Consider the following 22,653-nt stretch of genomic DNA (forward strand, 5'->3'; position numbering starts at 1 on the left):
CCTGCAGGATCCTCACATGCGATAGACTAGTAGCTGGGACAACTTCTTTATGTTTACAGACGTGACGTAATGACGCGGCAGCATGCTCGAATTTCCCGCGAAAACCTACCTGTACCACTCAAATTAGAAAACATTATTATAAGCTAACCGTTGTGAATCGGGCTAAAGTAAGACAATAGTTTTGAACACTGGCTGTTATGTACTTGCTCAAATATTGATTTCGGATCATTTTTAACCAAAAAAAGTTACGGACTGCAACTTTAACATTAAATGCAATTAGCTGAACTTTAGAGAGCTTTTTTGACCCACTTAAGTAGTACATTTTTACATGTAATTTCATAATTACTTTTATTGTCTTTAAAATATTGTAAAAGTATACTGTGGAATGCACTGACAAGCATTTATGGTAAACTAAAATACATTAATGAAATACTTTAATGCCATTTCTATTGAACTTTTTTAATTGTATAACTTATGCCATGTATTTATGACAGATATACTTGTAACAACATTTGTAATGATGAAGTTGCAATTTAGTACATTAAAATATATTTATTTATAGTAATACTTATATTAATTACTTATATTTACTTTATATTAATGTAATATTGAACAATACGGTTAAAATTATAATCAAGTACTTTACATGTGCTTTTGTTAGTCAACAGATAAAAAAAAGTATACTTCTCTAAAGCGCGACACAATATTAATAAAATATATTTTAATGATTTAAAATGTTTCATTTGACAGTAAAATGTTTCATTTGACAAGTGTACTTAACTGTGTAAAAGTGTACTCTTTAAGTACACTTAAGTGGAATTTTATTTCATTATTAATATTATATTATCTGCGAGCAGTTTTTAAAAAATATATCCTTTTAAGATTTGAAGTAAACTACAAGCGCACATTCAGTACAATGTCTAGCGCTTGTTTTTCACATGGGAAAGCTACTGTATGTACTGTTTCAGAAGATTTGGAATATATCTATCTGGGACTGCTTTTATGTTGCCTATTCATTTGAGGACATTGGCATTCAAGTTCCCATTCATTTTCATTGGAAAATAGTAGCGTTAATATTACACAAACCATATCCTGTTGTGTTTCACAGAAGAAAATTATATGGGTGAGTAGAATTTTCATCTATTGGTAATTACTGCCTTAAGAAAGTGAAATAAATTATTAGATATCCAAACTGACGTGCATGTTAAACTCACGCGTGATGCTTGGTGAACAGAAGCCGGAGGGCCGCCCGTAGTCTAGCAGTCAGTGAGCACACCTCATCTCCCTTTTCAGCAGATGCTTCACTTATCAGCAGGATACAGTTTCCCAGGGCATCCTCAGTGCCTGCATAACTCTAAAATACAAAAATGCACCAAGCTTTAACACAGCCATGGCGGACAACAGACTCTCAAACTTAAATCCTTCTTGGAAAAACAATAAACAACACACAATGCCATTTCACCACTAGGGGTGGGAATCTTTAGTCACCTCACGATCCGATCCTGGGAGTCACGATCCGATTCCAGAACGATTCTTGATCTACTCTATCAAACAAAGCGCGCGTCAGCATTTGAAATTGAAAGCAGCCTTCTGTTAGTGAGGTTCATATTTTAAGTCCACTGCATTCCAAACCACATAAAAGAGGACTCCATAGAGCATTTGTAAGGAAAATACAGACGGGCGAGACCGCACACTTCCAAGTGTAACATCAAAACAAAGCACGCATCTCTCACAGCGCATCCTGTGCAATGAAGCCCGCGAATGTCCTTGTAATTTGCTTCAACCTTTCCGAACTTTATGAAAGAATATTTTACGAAAGGTTCGAGTGGTGTATGTGTGTGAGGAATTGGAAGCAAAATTGCGATGCATCGATGGATCGATTTTTTCTCCCACCCCTATTCACCACTGCTTTATTGACAGCACAAACCAATTACTCAGAGGCTTCAGCTAAAAATTTATCAAATGTGATGACCTTGACAAGATTTATGAATATTCAATTTCAACCCCATCCTACCTTCCTAGTGGAAGTCGTTTCAAAAATGAAATACAGGTTCGGTTTTTCAAAAGTACAAAATAACCTTGTTTAAAATAGAATGCGGCATAACATGGATATTACCATTCTGCCTCGGGTGTCTCGCAAACACGTTAATATTACATTGGAAATTATTTTTTCAGCCTAGTTTGACGGTTATATTGCGTCTGTGCATTTGTGTGTGCGTGTGACGAGAGATGTGGAGAAAGGAAAGAGTGTTTGCACCTGTAATATGGGAATGACCGGGTAAAGTGCCTCATTAAATCTGCTCCAACTTGCAGCTGTCATCATCAATCGTCCCTTCAGCAGATAGAGTAGAATATCCTTGGCAGCAGCGCTCACCTTTGGATCACACAGAAAGTCAGTTGATGGGGCTATGATATTGCACTTACAACAAGCTACCTCATCCAAATCCACTAAAATGCCACCTACAGCAGTGAGACGGGAGCATTTCCAATGTCAATCATTAGCTTAGCATGACCTCAGTAACCCATTAAACATGGAGCATAGATACATTATTTATTAGCGAGCTGTGTATTGGTACTTCTTCGTGCATTACTTGGGGTCTCGCTGGAAACAGGAAGATGAATAATTCACCTCTCTTGCTTGGTCTTGAAGGCCAAACATACTGATCTCATACAGGACATGGGAATGAAGCAAGAAATGCACTCTGCTGCAGATGGATGAGGCAGGTTTGGCCACATTCTGAACTCCCAAACACTCCTGTAGGGGTGAGAGCAGGAAGTTAGGGTGGGGATATTACAGTCTACAGAGTTCAGGGGTCACTAACAGCCTATGTGCAGTGTAATAGAATTGCAAGGAAATGTAAAAGCAATTCAATGTATAGTACACACAACCATTATAAAGGGTAACATCATTCTACCCCCTGCAAATGGAAGAGCTCTTGACCAAAATATTATAGGTCTATTCCTAGCTGGAAATACCAGGTCATTAGGTGGTCAAGCTTGCCAACTAGTCCAAAAAGTGCTTTGGAACATAGCTAACATATAGCAAACATTTTTAATATATAAACTACTGTTCAAAAGTTTGGGGTTGGTACAATTCTTTATGTTTTTGAAAGAAGTCTTTTATGGTTATCAAAGCTGCATTTATTTGATCAAAAATACAGTAAAATCAGTAATATTGTGAAATATTATAACATTAAAAGAAAAAAGGTTCTCTATTTTAATACATTTTATTCTTGTGAAGGCAAAGCTGTATTTTCAGCAGCCTTCAGTCTTTAGTGTCACATGTTTTTTCAGAAATCATTGTAATATGCTAATTTGGTTCAGAAATCATTGTAATATGCTAATTTGGTTCAGAAATAATTGTAATATGCTAATATGGTTCAGAAATCATTGTAATATGCTAATTTGGTACTCAGGTAACATTTCTTATTAAAGTCCATGTTAAAAAAATTTTGTGCTGCTAAATACTATTGTGTAAACTGTGATTTTTTTCAGGATTCTTTGACAAATAGAAAGAGCAGCATTTATTTGAAATCTTTTAGAGGAAATAGAAATCTTTTGTAAAACTATAAATGTATTTACCATCTCTTTTTACTAAATTTAATGCGTCCTTGATGAATGAAAGTATTCATTTCTATAAATAATATTATTAAATTATTAATATAAAAATAATAAAATTATATAATATATAAAACTATTTAGCTGCATTTCAATATCATAAATCTTAAACAAAACATACTTAATTTTGAGTTTGTAATAACAATTCATGAGTCATTTGTTTGTGAATATATTGTGGCCATTATTCTTTGAGGTTCGCCACTGAACTACAGTACAGGAAACACTGGACTACTGGGTCAACTACTTACAACCAAGTTAAATGAGTTAATGACCAACGAGAATCCATGTAGCTGGTTTAGCTGGAATTTTCGATTCCATAACTAGGTGAACTTTTTCCTGTCTTTCCTGTCACTTATCTACTGGAAGTGGCTTAAAATAGGCTCTATCTCCCAATTTTCACTTGCACATCTTGTACCTTCAAAATGCTCAGAGAGCAGGAGTAGGTTTCTGCCTTCACTGGGGACACAGGATGAGACAAAAGTTTCAGAAATATCTTCTGACTCTCCGACTGCAGGAGCGGGCTTGCTTGTGCAAATTTCCACCTACGAAGAGACACGATTTTTACAGATTTTTACACAATGACACCTCTTCCGCAGTGCCAGACAAAACAGCAGATGTCAATGGCGGTTTTACAGTTTCCATAATTGTGAGCAACTTACAGGTAGGAGCAAATCTGGACGCACTCCTTCACCACCGGTAAGTGCTGATGGTACAGAAAAGCATCTATTCCTTGGTCAGCGAGTTCCAAAAGCTCATGCCAATTCTTATCGCCCTATGAAGAAACATTTCACTTGAATCACTTTTATTTAAAATTCTTAATTAAAGGAATAGTTAAACAGAAAATAACAAAACACAGGCTTGGAATGACATGAGGGCAAGAGCTAGATAAACCATTATTCATGCTGCTTAACTATCTTCTCTATTAAATCAAATTTAGGGCGGCCCCATATATCAGCTCGATATTGTGATTGTAAGGCTGGAAAAACCTCAGATACTTTGATCTCCTGAGATATGCCTTTCATGCAAATCACCTTTTGTCTCCGAAAAGGTTTAAACTCCCTGGCTCTAGGCCTTGATTAGTGCAAATTCCAATTGTGTTAGTTCCTGCCTCTATTTGGATAATGTTTTGTTTTTGTCTGGGTACTTAAGGAAAATTTGCAATAGGCTCAGCACGATTCTGTAGCCAGCTCAGCCCTTTGAAATGAATATCTTTCTGAAATCAGATAATTTGATGTCTTGTGTGGACTATCTCTGAACTAAGTAACTGGCATAATGTTTACCTGACTAACAGTAAATTGTTACATTTGATATCAATTAGTAGATTAAGTGAAGGCGTATGTTACCGCAAATCTGCGTCCAGGGTTAAGTACATACTAGATCTCAGGTTAGATGAAGCATGGGGCACATTAGGCGGGATTCTAGATTTCTGACTAACTGACATTAGTTAAGTTGTTATGTAGTTGCATTAACTATGGGGGCTAGACAAAAATACTATTGGGGTACTAGCAACCATGGGCCATACTAGCCACAACTACTACTTGAAAATGGCAAGCACAGGCAACCAATTAGTATTAGTGTCACAAATCTGGTCCCTGCTCTTCCTCCCACTCACCACCAGACGTCTCCATCAACTTTTCACCCCAGACTCCATTTCCCATAACCCTCTGCCCTGGAACTGATTACGAACACACCTGTTTCCCATTAGGAAGACTATTTAAGCTGCACACTCTCACACACTCATTGCTGAGTCTTGTTTTGCTGTAAGCGGACAATTCTAAGCGTTTCTTAGTTTATTGTGTTTTCCCCGTTTCCTTGCATTGCCTTGCCTGAGTGTTTTTGTCTGTGGATTGTTCCCCGTTTTATGATCGTTTGCTGCCTGCCCTGACCTTCGCCTGTTATTTGGATTACTCTTTTATCCTGGGATTTTGTTGTTTTCTGGTGATTTATTGTTTTGACTACGCTCTTGAATAAAGCTTGCATTTGGATCCCCTTCTCTGTTGTCACGCCGCCTGTTACAATTAGTCACAACCTATGGCTAATGATCAGACTGGCCAGGTTGTGACGGTGAGATCCGAGTACATAGATTGCAGGGCTCGCAAAATTTCGAAATCCCTGGTAGCCCTTTCGGGCAGGTATTCTTAAGATTTTGATAGCCCAAAATTAATTTAACTAGCCAGAATAAAAGAGACATTGGCAGAACTTCACGGCGGACAAATCAGCATGATCAAAAACTTCCTTAATTGTATTATTTATATTTGTATTATGTATTATTTGTTTCTTCAAATAACAAGTCAAGAGAGTAGGGGTGCAATGGATCACACAACTCATGATTTGAATAGTGTTACGGATTTTGAGTCACAGATTAGATCATTTTTTGGATGAGCAAAAAATGGTTCTTTATTATTTAAATAACATTTTAAGTACTTCTATGATACCACAGCAAAAACTAGTAGCATAATAAAGGTCAAATATTTTTAAAGACAAGTGAACCGTCAATAATAAAGAACAAATAAACAAATTTCAAGCATAGATAAACAAAATAGAACAAAGGTACAAATAAAAAATTAAATAAATAGGTCTAACATTAGTTTTCAGGTACAGAAATGTAATAATTAAGTGTAAAATAACACAACATAGTGTTAAATTAAATATAGATTAATCTGTGTTAAAGTTGTATTTTGTTGTTTGATTAACATTAATGACACAGACAGCAGCATGTTTTTGTAGGCTTCTGTCCCTTTAAGACCGATTGCATGGATCCAATATAATGATACACATGTGATTTCTTTCTTCGCTGTCTACATTCACTTAAGACATAACTGATTGTGTTTACGAGAATACTTGCCAAGACGGGTATTGAGAGATAATTTTGTGTAAATGTATCCATCCAAGCTCAAGAAGACGAGAAAATGAATAAATTCTGCATTTGCTCGCTGCCTGAAACGCCGCTCTCAGTGTGCGCTTTGAGTGTGTGTGCGTGCAGAAAACAGTGCATGAGTACCGAATTGAATATTCTTTTGCCTCTTCATGCACTTCAATATTTTAAAATGCTTGAATGTTTAAATAGCAACACATTCAAATGATCAACTATGATCCGTTTCACCGATACAAGCGAGTGAACAACATGAATCAAGGAAGGAATTTCATATTACTATTCAAGATAGCCCGTCGGGCAGGGCGGTGGTGATACTTTTTTGGTAGCCCAACTGGAAGATAAAATTGCCCTGGTGATGTCGGGTTAGCGATTTTGTGAGCCCTAATAAACGAGTAAAATATAAAGTAAAGAGTGAAATAGAATAATCAAGTGCCAGAGTAATAATAACTAGAAATGATAAACATCCAGTTTGCATTTCAACCTAAATTCAGGGTCATAATAAACCGACCAAATTTTAATTGAAATTAAATTACTTTGAGCACCGAAAGGACCGAACATGCAGGAAACACAACTGGGTGGACCTTACAAGATTATACATTTTCGTAAACATTTGATCAATATTGCTCATTAATGGAGAGTTTAATTGTTTATGCTTCTTTCCTCTGCTTTTACATTTAATTAGCTTTTCTGAAATGTATTGCTCTTTTAAAGCTAATCAAAAAAAAAAAATAGTAACACTATTAAATGTAATCTTTAGTTAATCTCAAAATGACTTCTACATTTTTTATGTTTAATTTTTTATTTATTTAGACAGTAGTGTAGAATTTGAATATCGACTATAACAAAATAAAATAATTATTGGCTAATCAACCAGAATTTTAATAATTTCAATTAAATGAATCCAGTGGAAGAAATATACTCTTTTAGCATATATCCTAAGTTAGTCACTTATTTTAGTTTTTTGTATTTTATTTGTAATTATTTAGACAATAGTGTAGAATTTTAATATCGGATATAAAATTTTTCAGCTTATCGGTATAAACCAGAATTAGTAGATGCCTTAATTCACTGAATCCACCAGAAGAAACGTATACTTCTAGCAGATATCCTGCAAGTTATTCGGTCTTGAGAGTTTCCAATCATTACCTCAGCCTGTGCATCGTTTAAAAAAGTGCATGTAGCCTCCATGCAGTGAGAAACGCTGGATACTCTACGATACAGGCTGTATCTTTCAAAGCAAGCCTGCTCTAGGTGTCGCCACGGCTGACTCGTGGATGAGGGGGTACACCACACTGAAGGATGAATCAAGACACACGAGGAAAATGGCAGCCACTGTACTTTCCGAAAGGTTATCTCCAGCCTGTTTGTAAAGACATCATACATAAGGTAATAAACACACATATGTACACTAAACAAGTACACACTAATGAATTTGTCTGTAATTACAGTGCTGTCCTTAGGTCTACAGCTTAACTGAACAATTGACCCTTCCATAGCGACTTCTGGTGTGTTTTACACTCTCATTTGTTTTAATAATGACCATGGAGGACACGGCCATATGTCCATTCAGCAACGGTGGCACAGCTTATTAATGTCTAAGAATGGCACAGCCATATGCTCACTCACCTTCTCCACAGGTAACAAGGTTTGCAGGAGACGTATTTTGAAAATGGCAGTGCCCATGAAGACCATTCGGTGGTGGATCAGAGACAATTCTAGCTGTTCAGAGGACGTCATGCCATGGTGGTAGCATATAACATCTCCCAATGTCTCTATACATGCCTGTAATTTCTCCCTCTTTTACCAGACCAAAAAAAAAAAAAAAAACGTAAGTACTGAGAGACTTACAGATCTCATGTCATTTTATTGCCAGCAGGGGGCAGCAAGAGTCCTGTGCATTTCAAAGAAAGTTTTCAGATGACAGCAGTTTTTCAAGATAAAACGCCATGAGGGTGCATTAAAGATCAATGAGGGAGAGAGGCATGCTGTGAAATATACATAATCATATGCGGTGGGGAATGTTCTCATAGGTGTGCACACACACTGAGCACAATGGGTTCGTTTAAAAAGATTTCTATAGGCAATAAACATCATTGGATGAAACAATTTTGTAAATCGGTGTAATACGACCTACATAATCCTTGGTATGCATATAATGCAATGCACTGATGTAATTTTATGTTAAATACACATTAGCTGAATAAAACAAAGTAAACTTTTCATAATGATAATGGTAAAACTTTACAATAAGGTTGTGAACGTTAACATTTCTTAACCATGACTAAATATCTACATGTACTAACAATATATGTTAACATTGGTTTATGTATTATGAACTAACATGAATTTGAACAGTGTTCATTTATATTGCGTAACATATAATGTAATATAATATAATACAAATCTGACAAAGACTATTAGTTCATTATACCTAAATGTTAACATAAATATGCTTATTGGGTAACACCGACCAGGATTCTATGATAGAAGAGATACTGTATCTCAATGGGAAAAATAAAATAAAATAAACTTTTATCACTGGTTGATGCATTAGCTATCATGAACTAATATAAACAGCAACTAAACAGAATGTATTAATCTAGGTTAACTTATGTACTACGTGTAGTATTTTTTATTGTTAATTAATGTTCATTCATAAAACATTAACTAATGTTAATTTATTCAACCTGGAATGTATTCATGCATTAACATTAAGCAGGATTAATAAATTATCTAAAGGTATGTTCATTGTTATTTCATGTTAGCTATTTCATTAACTAATGCTATTGAAACGAGACCATATTGCCATATTGAAACGAGATACAGCTTATTGTAAAGTCTTACTGTATTTTATTAAACCAATACAAATGTTTTAGATGGAAATAGCAGATGTATTGAGTTGTCAGGAGCAAACAGGGACTTCTAAGTGGTGAAACTGGCCTAAAAAAAACAACGGTCGTGCCATGACTGATTTGCGCTGATAACTTAACGTTCTACAATGACCATCTGTCCCTCAGAGTAAGTGGAGTGGGTGAGACGGAGCAGCGACAGGTGTGTGTTTGCATGCACTAATGCAGCCATCAGCCTCATGGCTATGGATCTGCACCGTGGAGGAGGGCTGTTGAAGACACTTGCCAGCTCTGTCGCAGTCAGGCTGTGCTCATCCCACACCTCGGGGGCTATGCTGTCTCCCAGCAGCCCCTGTACCTCTGCCAGCAGCTCTAGCACCCGTTGGAAAAACTTCAGGCTCTCTGAGAGGGCAGGGATGAGAAAAAAACAGGGGAATATGATGAGCGATGGAAGCACACGTGAGGGGAACGGCAGCAGCTGTAGCTGCGTTTGAAACAGGAAAGAGGATTTAAGAGGACTCTCACCTGTCCTGATGAGAGGGAGCGCATGCTCCACGGCCGCCACGGCAAATCTAGCCAGGCTCCACTGCTGCAGCTGAAGCTCCAGTGAGTCCTCCGCTTCCATTTCCGGGGGGAGCTCCGGGTGGGGCTGCGGGAGGGGAGACTGTTGGGCTGGCCTGGGGGGAGCCCCTCTCTGACTGCTGCTACCGCTGTACAGCACAAATCAAAAAGAATACTTAATTGCTAAAGACCTGAATGGTTGTGAGCAACATTTTTAAAAAATGAAAAGATTTTTCGAAGGTGGAGACGAATACTTTCGCTATATGTAGTTCTCATCTTTTCCAACATAAACCTAAATTTAGTGATTGTAGCCTTTAAAAGCCATATTGCACACTTTGTAGTTTTTATCATTTTAAGTCCACATATATTTACACTACTGTTCAAATGTTTGGTGGCGAGTATGATTTTTTTAATGGTTACATCAAAAAACACAGTAATATTGTGAAATATTATTGTAATTTAAAGTAGTTTTCTAATTTAATATATTTTAAAATGTAATTTATTTCTGTGATGGCAAAGCTGAATTCTCAGCATCATTAATCCAGTCTTCAGTGTCACATGATCCTTCAGAAATCATTTTAATATGCTGATTTGGTGCTCAAGAAACATGTCTTATTATCAAAGTTGAAACAGAAAACAGTGCTGCTTAATTTTTTTGTGGATACCATGATATATATTTGCTTGCAATTATTTAAAATTCATTAGATTTTTTTTTTTGTAACAATGTACAAGTCTTTACTGTCACTTTAAAAAATTTTATTGCATCCTCGCTGAATAAAAGTAATCATTTATTTAAAGTCCCCAGTAGTCAAATATTTTATCCCTTAAAACTTATCTTTGATCATCAAAATTACATATTTAAATGTTTTTTTCATGTGAAAATAATTTTCTCATGCCTTAAAATAGCTTGAATGTAACTCTACACCCTTGCCTCATTTACTATGGGAGAGGTGGGTCTGACTCCGGGCTACTTTTACACTATTGCCACAGGTTTTAATGCAACGCCTGCGCGTCTCGTGTTTATAAGAGCAAAAAATTCTGATTGGCTAGTATAATGTTAGTTTGGTTGCGAGTGAAAGCTGTTCTCCGGGCTACTTTTACACTATTGCCACAGGTTTTAATGCAACGCCTGCGCGTCTCGTGTTTATAAGAGCAAAAAATTCTGATTGGCTAGTATAATGTTAGTTTGGTTGAGAGTGAAAGCTGTGCTCCACTCATACAATTGGTAGGCGAACTCATGGACTCGAAAGGGATATCAACAAGTTTTTTTTTTTTTTTAATGTAGGGTTATTTTTTTCCGCATCCAATCGCTGCACGCCGAAGATCTGGCATGGTGCCGGAGAACTTTAAGCCCTGACAAATACAACTATTTTACAGTAAACTTAAAAATAAAATGCTAATATTTACTTATTTTTTTAAAGATTTTTCATTTTCACATTTTTTCATCATTTCCAAATGTAAAATCAGCAGGCTTTTATTTTGGCGGGTTGCCGGCAAGTAAGTATATGCGCTTCCGGGTTTAGCGCTGCCGACTGAAGCACATCATGAAATGTCACAGTTTTGCATTGTGCTTTGAAAACGGCAGCGGGTAGCCTAGATTTATTTATCTATTCAGTTTGAATAGAAATCTTATACAGTATTACAGTTTGTCGATCTAAAATGGTAATTGTGCATTAACAGCTGTCAACCATGTCAGTACGCAAATGCGCTGTCAGAACTTATTTACACAGCGCATTTTTTATTTTGGTAGCACATGCGCCCCTGCGTACCACTTATGTGCACCCCTGATAATAATTAAAATTAATATTTAAAAAACAATTATAATAAAAAAAGTATTGCATGTCCAAAGAGAAATGAGAAACCAATGAAATATTATACAGCTTAAAAAAAAAGGCCCTGAAACACTTTTTTTATTTAAAAAATTAACAAGGAAATTTCTGTTTTCTGTTATATTTTAAAGGTAGAGAACAAAGCTTATTAAGCACCTAGAAGAGGCAGCATCTCCATCCTGGCCATCCCCACGTACCCGCTGACCAGTTCTGCCCACCACAGAGGGTCTGGGGGAGCTTTCGTCTGGGGAAGAGACCCCAGACCGTTGGGTAGCCCTCACCTCCTGAGGGTAGGAGATAGACGAGTTCTGAGAAACAGGGTCTAAAGGGGTGAAATAATAAGAAAGACATTGATTCAGCATTTAGTACATTCTTAAACTTCAAGCACCTCTTCACCAATTTTAAAATTTAGAACAAGAGCTAAACAATAACCCTTCAAAAGTTTGGGGCCAGTAAGATTTTTTTTAAAGAAATTAATACCTTTATTCAGCAAGGATGCACTAAACTGATCAAAAGTGACAGTAAAGACATTTATTTGTTTACAGTGCTGTTCTTTGAATATTCTATTCAAAGAATCCTTACAAAAAATGTTTTACAGTTCTCACAAAAATATTAAACAGCACTATTTTCAACACTGATAATAATAAGAAATGTTTCTTTAGCACCAAATATTAGAATGATTTCTGAAGGATCATGTGACACTGAAGACTGACGTAATGGTGAAAATGCAGCTCTGCTATCAAAGTAGTAAATTACATTTTAAAATGTATTAAAATAGTAAATAAAAAACACTTATTTTAAATTATAATAATATATCTCAATATTACTGTTCTCGCTTCTAAGGGAACTACAGATTGAACAAGCGACAGGTCATTTTGGCTGTAAGACATATATCAGATAGCAACAGTGGTAAAATTACACCAAGCAGAGGGTACAAATACCTTTCATTTGATGACAATATATGACGATCTGTTGTGTTCAAGGACAGCCATGGAAAAACAGAGAACTTCAAGCATCTTAAAGAAGTACTGACTGCAGGGTAAAGAAATAAAAGAATATAAAGATCTTAAAGACTTTAGTGTCGAGACTTCAAACAAAGGCAATAATATCAACAATATGTTGATATGCTAATATATTAATATGAAAATTCTGTCATTATTTTAGGAACAACATGAGGGTGAGTCAGTTTTGGGTGAAATACTTCAAGCCTGTTGATCATGCACATGTGTTCTTATGCATGGCAAACGAAAACATTTGGTTTCTGTAATGTGGTGTTTTTAAATATACATAAATACGACAGCAACATTATATAACTAGATAACAGATTGGATTTTGACAGAATCGTAAGAATAATCAGTTAGAGCATCAGTTAGGAAGGTTGAAAATTATAAATTAATTTCTTTAACAACTTCCTTTTATTGTAAATAAAATTAAATGCCTAATTAAACACTACTGTAATACACTTCTGTTCAAACTTTAAAGGGTCATGAACTAAGAAATCAAAATTCCCTTGATATTTTAAAATATAAGAGGTCATCGTACTATAAAAACATCTTGTAAGTTTCAGAACTCAAAACTTTCTCTAAAAACAGCTTATATTGAAGCCAATCTGCCAGAAGGACAGGTTGTGGAATGTGTCGCTCTGACGTAATAGTGTGGTTAAACCCCGCCTCCGCAGAAGAAGATCAATGCCTGCTGCTACATCACTGCCTGTTTAGCCCCGCCCACCGATTCGTGCTGCATGTAGGCCGAGAGAGGCAAACGCAGGTCTACACAAAAACCAAACGATAAAGATGGTTTCGAATACAACGAGACGCTGTGCAGTGCCAAGTTGTGGAAGAACAGAGTCTTTCCATTGCCTTCCTTCTGATCCCAGTGTTAGGTAAAAGTGGATGAACTTTATTTTTAATGTTCCAGATCACGTCAGTAAGAACTTGGCCTTTGATCACTTTATTTTACCGCAGACTCGTTTACAAACAAGGCACAATTCGACGCAGGATTTCCAGAAAATTTTGAAACTAAAAGACGATGCTGTGTGACTATATTGGATCCTACAGTAATGTCGCACCACACAAATGTGAGTAAATGTACATAAAAAAAAATTTAAAAAAAAGAGTAACTGTTTTTATTACGTGGTCATTATTGCTTTGTCTGTTATTACAGATCGTTTGATACGTACCGAGTATTTATGCGTTTTTAACCTAAATCACAGCAGCGTCCATCTATGAAGGATGTAGGCTGTCAAACATACACAACTGTTAGCCAAACATAGCAGTGGGCGTTTACTTCCGCCACGCCTATTCAAACAGAACGTTCTGATGAGGGGGTCAAAACAAGACAGAAAATAGCCTATTACTTCTAAATTATGATGTGTTTCTTTTGATGTAAAAATCTAAAAATTGTAAGTGGACCTCAGATAACAGTACAAAATAATTTTAAAAAGGCAGTTCATGACCCCTTTAAAAGTTTGGGGTCAGTAAGATTTATTTTGAAAGGTTGCATTTAATAATTATGTATTAAATAATGATGTATTAAATAAATGCTGTTCTTGTTAACTTTTCTAAAAATGCATCATGATTTCCACAAAAATATTAAGCAGCACTATTTTCAACGTTTCATCAGCACCAAATCAGCATATTCAAATGATTTCTGAAGGATCATGTGATTCTGAAATCTGGAGTAATGGCTGCTGAAAATTCAGCTCGTGAATTAATTAAATTTTTTAACAGAATTTTTGATCAAATAAATGCAGCCTTGGTGAGCATAAGATGATTACTTCAAAACCTTGTTGTATATAAAATTTTCATATAACTAATATAAATGTATATCTTTTTGACAGACATAAAAATTGCTGAAATGCTAAACCACTAATAAAATCTTTTAAAAGATTAATAAAATATTTTTTTAAATTTAATAAAATAAAGATATTAGCATGCAAATCTGCACTACTGCCCCAACCTTGCCAGAAGAAGAAAAAAAATACTTGAGTCCTGACAATTCTTATCAGTGCTGATATTAGATTATTTAACACACACATTCTAGAGTGATCCATTTTACAGATTTAATGAGTTTAAGTTCTCCCTGAAAGTTAGTTAACAAAAAGTAATTTGATGTTGATGTCACCTACATGATACTCTGGGGGTGGGAGCATCTGTCTGCTTGGGTTTACTGCACTGGAAATATCCCCTAGCCGACGAGTCGTCTTCTGAGAACACAAAAGCAGCTGTAGCACTTTCATGCTCTCCTCTGCCTTGAATCAGACCTCATGTTCATTCCAGAGCTGCTGTCAGACAGCTATTCAAACCGGACTATGTGGCAACCTTGACATTGGTTATAATGACATCGATATCTACAGTAATCTGCAGAACAGACGGATATAATTTCAATGTAATGTTTTTATACCTGTCTGCAGCGAGGGAACACAGTGTGGCTCGTAGGAGTTGGTGGGTGGACAACTAGGCAGGGCCTCTGGGAGGTGGAAGAGCTGATCGAAGATGCCGTCTATGATAGTTCGGAGGCGAGGAACCACATTAGGTGAGAGCTGTGTTAGGAATTCGACAGCCCCTACCTCCCGTAGCATTTGGGCTCCGGTTGTGTGCTTTGACATGGTACGGAAACCAAAATTAGATACTACTCAAAACGTGCCATCTAGTACAATAATCTGCCTGGTTCCTTCTGTGGATACTGACATCCGCTTGCACTTTTTTCCCCCTCATGATCTGATTGGTAATGAATAGTGCCACTGCAGTGAGGCCCATTAAAACATCACTTCCTGTCATTGAGAACATCTCACTAAATGCAGCCTGGCAGTATAAAGACACTCAAATCATTTTACATACATTCCATGCATTATAATTACCTTGGACAGCATGCTGATCAACTCCAGAACTTCCTCCTGCACTGGAACCTCCGGAAAATTAAACCATTCCAGAAGGAAGACACACAGCATCCTTTCTTGGACCAGATCAGGAATGGTGATGAGACCATGATCCAGTTTGCTTATGATATTTTTAAGAGCCCGAACTCTGATTTCCACTAAGGAGTGTCCTTATGGAGAAAAAATAATGATGTATCAATACAACATAATGCAATGCAATAATTTAGAAACTATACACTGCAAAAAAAATCATTTTCTTACTCAGTATTTTTGTCCTTTTTTTAGATACAAATATCTAAACATGCTTAAAGGGATAGCTCACCCAAAACTGAAAATTCTGTCATCATTTACTCACACTCCACTTGTTCCAAAACGGAGTTACTCTGCCGAACACAAGAGAAGATATTTTGAAGAAATGTTGGTAATCAATCAGTTGACGGTAGCCATTGACTTCCATAGTATTTTTTTTTTCCATACTATGGAAGTCAATGGCTACCGTCAACTGTTTGGTTTCCAAAATTATTAAAAATAACTTCTTTTGTGTTCAACAACTGAAAGAAATTCATACAGGTTTGGAACAATTTTTTTATTTTGTGTGAACTATCCCCATAAATCAAGATACATTTACTTGAGAAACAAGATTACTTAACTTGTATTCTTGTTTTCTGAAAAAAAAGTTTCAAAATTTAGTGAGGTTTTGCTTAAAGGGGTTATATAATACGATTTCAATTTTTCCTTTCTCTTTGGAGTGTTACAAGCTCTTGGTGCATAAAGAAGATCTGTAAAGTTGCAAAGACTAAAGTCTCAAATCCAAAGAGATATTCTTTAAATTATGTCCCCACTGGATGCAACACATGCCTGGTTTATATTGGTTTTACTGGTTTTGTCTTGTCGCGTATCACCAGCGCTGGTTGCACACACGGCATCACAGTATGGTAAAGGGCGTAACATTTCCGTCACACGCTTGAGGTATTCGGCCAATCACAACGCACTGGATAGCTGGCCAATCAGAGCACACCTCGCTTTTCAGACCGATGAGCTTTGTAAAAATCTACGCGTTTCAGAAAGGAGGGGCATAGAGGAGAAACAATAATGTACAGTATGTGGAAAATAATGTGTTTTTTGAAACTTAAACCGCATAAACACATTGCATTACACCAAATACACAAAATAATGTTCGTTTTAGCAACATCATATGACCCCTTTAAAACAAGACAAAATATCCGCCAGTGGGGTCTTGTTTTCCTTTTGAATTAAAGTTATTTTTCTGACCCCACTCGCATAACTTTGATACATTTTTCAGAAAACAAGACTTAATATATTAAGTCATTTTGTGATACAAGCAAATGTATCTTAATTTAAGAATGTTTTAGTTATTTGTAGAGTAAACGCAAAATGCAAGAAATTCATTTTTGCAGCGTATACAAAGCAGGCTGATGCATTTTCATGATGCTATAACACAGATTGCAGTTCAACACAGTTCAACTACACACGTTTACAAAAAAGATGCAGGTGGATGTTATTATCATTAAATAAATCCAAAAATGAAAAGTTTGACAGATCATTTGTGAGCTAAACTATAAAAACGAATGCGCAGCAACACATTTAACTGTTAGCCCTTGTAACGCTGTGACTTCAACAAACTTTTATGACTTGAAAAAATACTTTTTTGCAAGATACAACAACAATATTAGCAGGACTGGTAATTATGCATGCACGTCTGGGTTAAACCAAATAACTGATCAAAACATACAGCTTCACTTCTGTTTAGCTTAGCAGGCTATTTCAAAATCAACTGTTTGTTGTTTAATGCTCAAAACGCCGACTGTCTCTTTTATAAAGAGACTGGCAGAGTCGCGGGTCTGTTTTCAACTAGCGCGCCACTGTCAGGCACTTCCGGTAACTTATATGTCAGATATGTGTGAGAGGCCGTGCAGATTTCTTTGGTCTTCACAACAGCTTGAAACAAGCATATATTTTGCAAAATATAAAGAATATAAAGAAATCAATAATTGCATTCTGTGCATAATTTATGTGAATGCCCCCTTATGAAAATTTTATTTTTTTTTACCATAATAATAGCTACTATTGCTTTATTCTTAATGTTATGCTGTTGCAAAGCAAAAGTTGTAGATTACTAAATAATCAATTTTTACTTTCTTTCTTTTTTTTTTACAACTGGGTCAGTTTTATTAAGTTACTAATGTTTTCAATACTAATTACTATATGCTTATATGTCATAGTAATAGGCCAACTAGTAGCCTACTATAGAAATGATAGCTTCCATTGTAAAATAACACTAATACTAACACAAATAAATAATACTCAGTGAAAGAATGTACTTAACCTTCACACGGTGAGCCTCAAGAAGTCAAACTAAATATTATATGAGCTATTGCATTTTCTATTAATTTTTTATGTGTTTTGTAATGTTTGCAACCCTGTTACCAAAACTCACATTCAGCAGAACAACTTATTTTGTGTTACAGTTTAAAACAAAGGTCTTTCTTAGAGGTTTAAAAAGATATGAGGATGAGTAAATGATTTTATTTTTGGATAAACTGTTTTTTTTTTATCTAGCTTCTTTTCATGTTAGGTTCATTTTATGTTAGAAAACAGTTTATAACATTTCTAATAATTCTCACAGCAATACACATTGGATTTGTGACTTTCATGCTATAAAAAAGTCATGAGACACCAAAGTGTACCATATTTGTTAAATGTGCATGTAACCACATGAGGAGCATCCACAGTCTTAGATGACTAGATGACCTACAAGGCATCTTTTATTGATTTCTTGGTTGGCATTTGTACTCTGACTCTTTTCACAGCTAGAAATGTCACTGTTCATTACAACACTGATACCTTATAAACCACACTGTTTACACACAAGAAAAAATAATATATTTTTAAATACAGTGAGATGAGTACAGTGATCCGTTATATTTTCCAAACATGATCAGTATACTAAATATTTTTAGGCATCATTGCAAATCCCACCAAATTTCTAGAAACCTCAAAAATAGTATCATATAGATATATAATATATGGTGTGCAAAGACTCTAAAGCTTTATATGATTTTGCAGGTTATATTTATTTGGTGACTAAGATTTTCTCACTCTGGACGGTGACATATGACAACACAGTAGGATCCTCAAAAGTGAGAATTAAAATACTTCTAGATTTTGATAGACGGCTCAGCAGGCACACATCTTTTTATGGATTATAAGCGGTAGGTGACAGAGGACAAAGCTGTGATATTGTACGATTTTAGAAAGCTGTGATAAATATTACAATTAATACTGCACATATATTTATTTTTTCTATTAAAAGACAGTTACATAACAGACAGAGATTAATTGATCTTAATTTAAGTAGGGTTAAGACATTATAAACAATACAAATTATATACAACAGAAAAAAAACATTAGACAAAAAGACATTTGAATGCAAGAGCACAGTACATTGCCATTAGTTAAAGGGACAGTTCACCCCAAAATTAAAATCAACTGAAAATGTACTCACCATCCGGCCATACAAGATAGATTGTAGATGTAGAGTTTGTTTCTTCATTGGATTTATCACTACATCACTTGATCCTCTGCAGTGAATGGGTGCCGTCAGAATGAGAGCTCAAACAACAAATAAAAACATCAAAATAATCCACAGTAATACACATGACTCCAGTCCATCAATTAACATCTTATAAAGTGAAAAGCTGTGTGTTTGTAAAAAACCCAAATCCATCAAGACATTTTTAACTTTAAATGAGTACTTATAATATTGGTTTCTCCAGTGAAAAAAGTTGTCTCATCTGAATATGCACAGGTCAAGCAACATTTACAAGCAAAACCTTCCAAAACAGTTCTAAACAAATATGTCGATGGATTTTGATGTGAGAGTACAACAGTGGATGGACATTTTTTTACTGGAGGAAATGTTATTATTTTGTCAAGAAGTGAGAAAGTGTTTAAAGTTAAAGCTCCTTAGTAATATTTTTTGTTTCTTACAAACACGCATATTTTCACTTCACACAATGTTCATGGACTGGAGTCATCTGGATTACCTGTGGATTATTGTAATGCTTTTATAAGATGTTTGGTCTCTCATTCTGATGGCACCCATTCACTGCAGTGGTTCCATTGGTGTGATGTAAGTGTTCTGATGAAGAAACAAACTCATCTACATTCTGAATGGCCTGAAGGTAAGCAAATTTTCTTTTTTGGGTGAACTATTCCTATTACTTTAATCTATTAATATAAATCAATTATTTGTTATGACATGTTTATTACTTTATTATGTTGTCCTTGATAAATATCTCAAGATCATCGTCAAATAAACTGATGTCTTGTGTATCTGTTTTTTATTAATAACAATCTTGAATCTTGAATAGAGAACAAACACTTTCTACAGTCTGATGAACCAACAATCCACAAAGATTGATTAAATAACATTTTCAGGCTGATTTCATAGGATAGGTCTTCTGGATAGCATTGCATGAGTTTTTCACCTTTCGTCCATCCATCTTTATATAAGAACTAAAGGCCTGTATGTGGCAGATGAAATATGATTTAAACACCTAAATGTTCACCATGTGCTCACTGTGATAGACCCTGCTGGTAATCAGCCTAGATCTGAGATCAGTCATTCAAAGCTTTCCAGCCTGAGGAAACAGACTGCACCTTCAGATGAATGTGTCCCGGGTTCGGTATGATTCATCACCGAAGCCTCACTGTCCAAATCACTCTATTTGTCTAAAACACCACAGTGCTGTGGTCTCCTCCCTGAGCGGTCTGACCAGTTGATATGACTCTCAGCACATCCCTGACCTGAAGACCTTTGGACTGATTTCCCTGTTTTATTTTCCACATGGCTGTCTCTTTCTGATATGCGAACCTGCGATACGGAGAGGATCGCTCTGCGTTTTTTCCCACTGTGAGATAAAGTGCTTGACTGATGAACCAAATCTATCGCCCTGCCTTGCACCCATGCTCCTGCCCGGATTCATCATGAATATTCCGCACTAAGAGTCCAATATGGAACATAACCCAAACACATTTGATATCGAAAAAGACCAGGTAGACACTCCGATTTCTAATTTGGTTATTTTGAAACTCTTTAGACTTTCTATATGACAGTGAGCGGGTTCCAGGGGGTATCTGCTTTGTGCAAGTCACCATGAAATTGGACATTTGGTGTTTTTTTTAAAATAATTTCAGTGTTTGTTATAAATAATTTATCTGTGCACATCATTATTTTTTTATTCAAAAACATTAACGTCCCTTCCCCCCTCACAACAACATCTCTTCTCTGATGTGCACTGACTCAGTGGAGGGCCAATTACTTCTGCCCTCCAGCATCTTGTCACTCACATGATATCACAGCTATCAGCAAACAACAATCCAGTTAATTCCAGATGGACATAATCAATATAGAGTGGTGTAGGTGTGACGTCAAAACTGCTGATTCCTTCAAGATTTTCCTGTATGGGCTTTTATAGTGGGGTTTTTCAATTTATGAGTAAAATAAAGCCTGTGGTAAACATAGCTTGAAAATACTTTGACCATTTGTTCTACAAAATAAACTACACACACTCACTCTCTAAACTGTCTTATCTAGCTGCTTAATAGAAACATATGTTTTCAAATTTAAACATGACTGCTTCAAAAAAAAAAAAATATCGGTTTATTTTCGGTATATACTTCACAATAGATAAGACTATTTGACCAAATGAAAATTTGCTGAAAATGTATTCACCCTGAGTCCTTACATCCCTTGAGACTTTCTATATGACAGTGAGCGGGTTCCAGGGGGTATCTGCTTTGTGCAAGTCACCATGAAATTGGACATTTGGTGTTTTTTTTATAATAATTTCAGTGTTTGTTATAAATAATTTATCTGTGCACATCATTATTTTTTTATTCAAAAACATTAACGTCCCTTCCCCCCTCACAACAACATCTCTTCTCTGATGTGCACTGACTCAGTGGAGGGACAATTACTTCTGCCCTCCAGCATCTTGTCACTCACATGATATCACAGCTATCAGCAAACAACAATCCAGTTAATTCCAGATGGACAAAATCAATATAGAGTGGTGTATGTGACATCAGAACCCAGAAGACTACTTTGGTTCCTTCAAGATTTTCCTATAGGCTTTTATAATGGGTTTTTCCATTTATGAGTAAAATAAAGCCTGTGATAAACATAACTTAAAAATACTTTGACGTTTTGTTCTACAACATAAACTGCACACACTCACACCCCAAACTGTCTTATCTAGTTATGTATTAGAAACATACATTTTCAAAAACGGCTTCAAAATTCAAGTTTTCAGTATGGGTGTGCACAGTTGACATTGTAGAACAAAACATCAAAGTATTGTCATGTTTACCATAGGCTTTATTTTACTCATAAATTGAAAAAAAAAAAAAACATTTGTAGCGTCTGGACCAATCAAACACACAATATATATTTTGTTAGCTATATTTAAACTCCAGTTATTATAAAGCCATTATAAAACTAATAGTTGACCCCAAAATTAAAATTAGCTGAAAATGTACTCACCCTGAGGCATTACATCACTTGCTCACCAGTAGATCCTCTGCAGTGAATGGGTGCCATCAGAATGTCCACAAGAATTCAACATGTATCTATCAATTAACATTTTGTAAAAAAACAAACAAACTGTGTGTTTGTAATAAACAAATCCATCATCAAGATGTTTTTAACTTCAAACCGTTGCTTCTGGCTAAAATATCCTCTATCCATAATATTGCTTTCTCCATTGAAAAATTGTCTCGCCTGAATCAGGAGAGAAATATGCATCAAACACTGTTTACAAGTGAAAACAGTTTTAAACAAATATACTGGTGGATTTTGATGTGAGAGGACAACAGGGGATGGTCTTTTCAGTGGAGGAAGCATTATTATGGATTAAGGATATATTTCCCAGAAGCAATGGTTTAAAGTTAAATCATCTTAATGATGGTGTTTCTTACAAACATGCAGCTTTTCATTTCATAAGACATTAATTAACTGAT

At 35.7% G+C, this 22,653-nt stretch overlaps 1 protein-coding gene across 1 annotated transcript in view; it reads right to left on the reverse strand.

The window, feature by feature from the left end:
• Positions 1 to 20,618, reverse strand: part of LOC107741901 (rotatin-like) — a 67,544-nt gene extending 46,926 nt beyond the window's left edge. The window contains 17 exon segments of the mRNA XM_016554699.1: positions 1,215 to 1,354; positions 2,258 to 2,374; positions 2,630 to 2,755; positions 4,034 to 4,160; positions 4,278 to 4,390; positions 7,640 to 7,747; positions 7,749 to 7,853; positions 8,120 to 8,290; positions 9,629 to 9,744; positions 9,868 to 10,052; positions 11,889 to 12,054; positions 12,560 to 12,579; positions 12,674 to 12,764; positions 14,860 to 14,937; positions 15,135 to 15,330; positions 15,592 to 15,779; positions 20,507 to 20,618. Of these exon segments, the coding sequence (XP_016410185.1) occupies positions 1,215 to 1,354; positions 2,258 to 2,374; positions 2,630 to 2,755; positions 4,034 to 4,160; positions 4,278 to 4,390; positions 7,640 to 7,747; positions 7,749 to 7,853; positions 8,120 to 8,290; positions 9,629 to 9,744; positions 9,868 to 10,052; positions 11,889 to 12,054; positions 12,560 to 12,579; positions 12,674 to 12,764; positions 14,860 to 14,937; positions 15,135 to 15,330; positions 15,592 to 15,779; positions 20,507 to 20,618 (2,159 nt within the window).
• Between the last annotated feature and the right edge of the window lie 2,035 nt (positions 20,619 to 22,653).

This window comes from Sinocyclocheilus rhinocerous, unplaced genomic scaffold (genome assembly GCF_001515625.1).
Source record: "Sinocyclocheilus rhinocerous isolate Xijiao unplaced genomic scaffold, SAMN03320098_v1.1 scaffold100, whole genome shotgun sequence".
Classification (NCBI taxonomy): Eukaryota; Metazoa; Chordata; class Actinopteri; order Cypriniformes; family Cyprinidae; genus Sinocyclocheilus; species Sinocyclocheilus rhinocerous.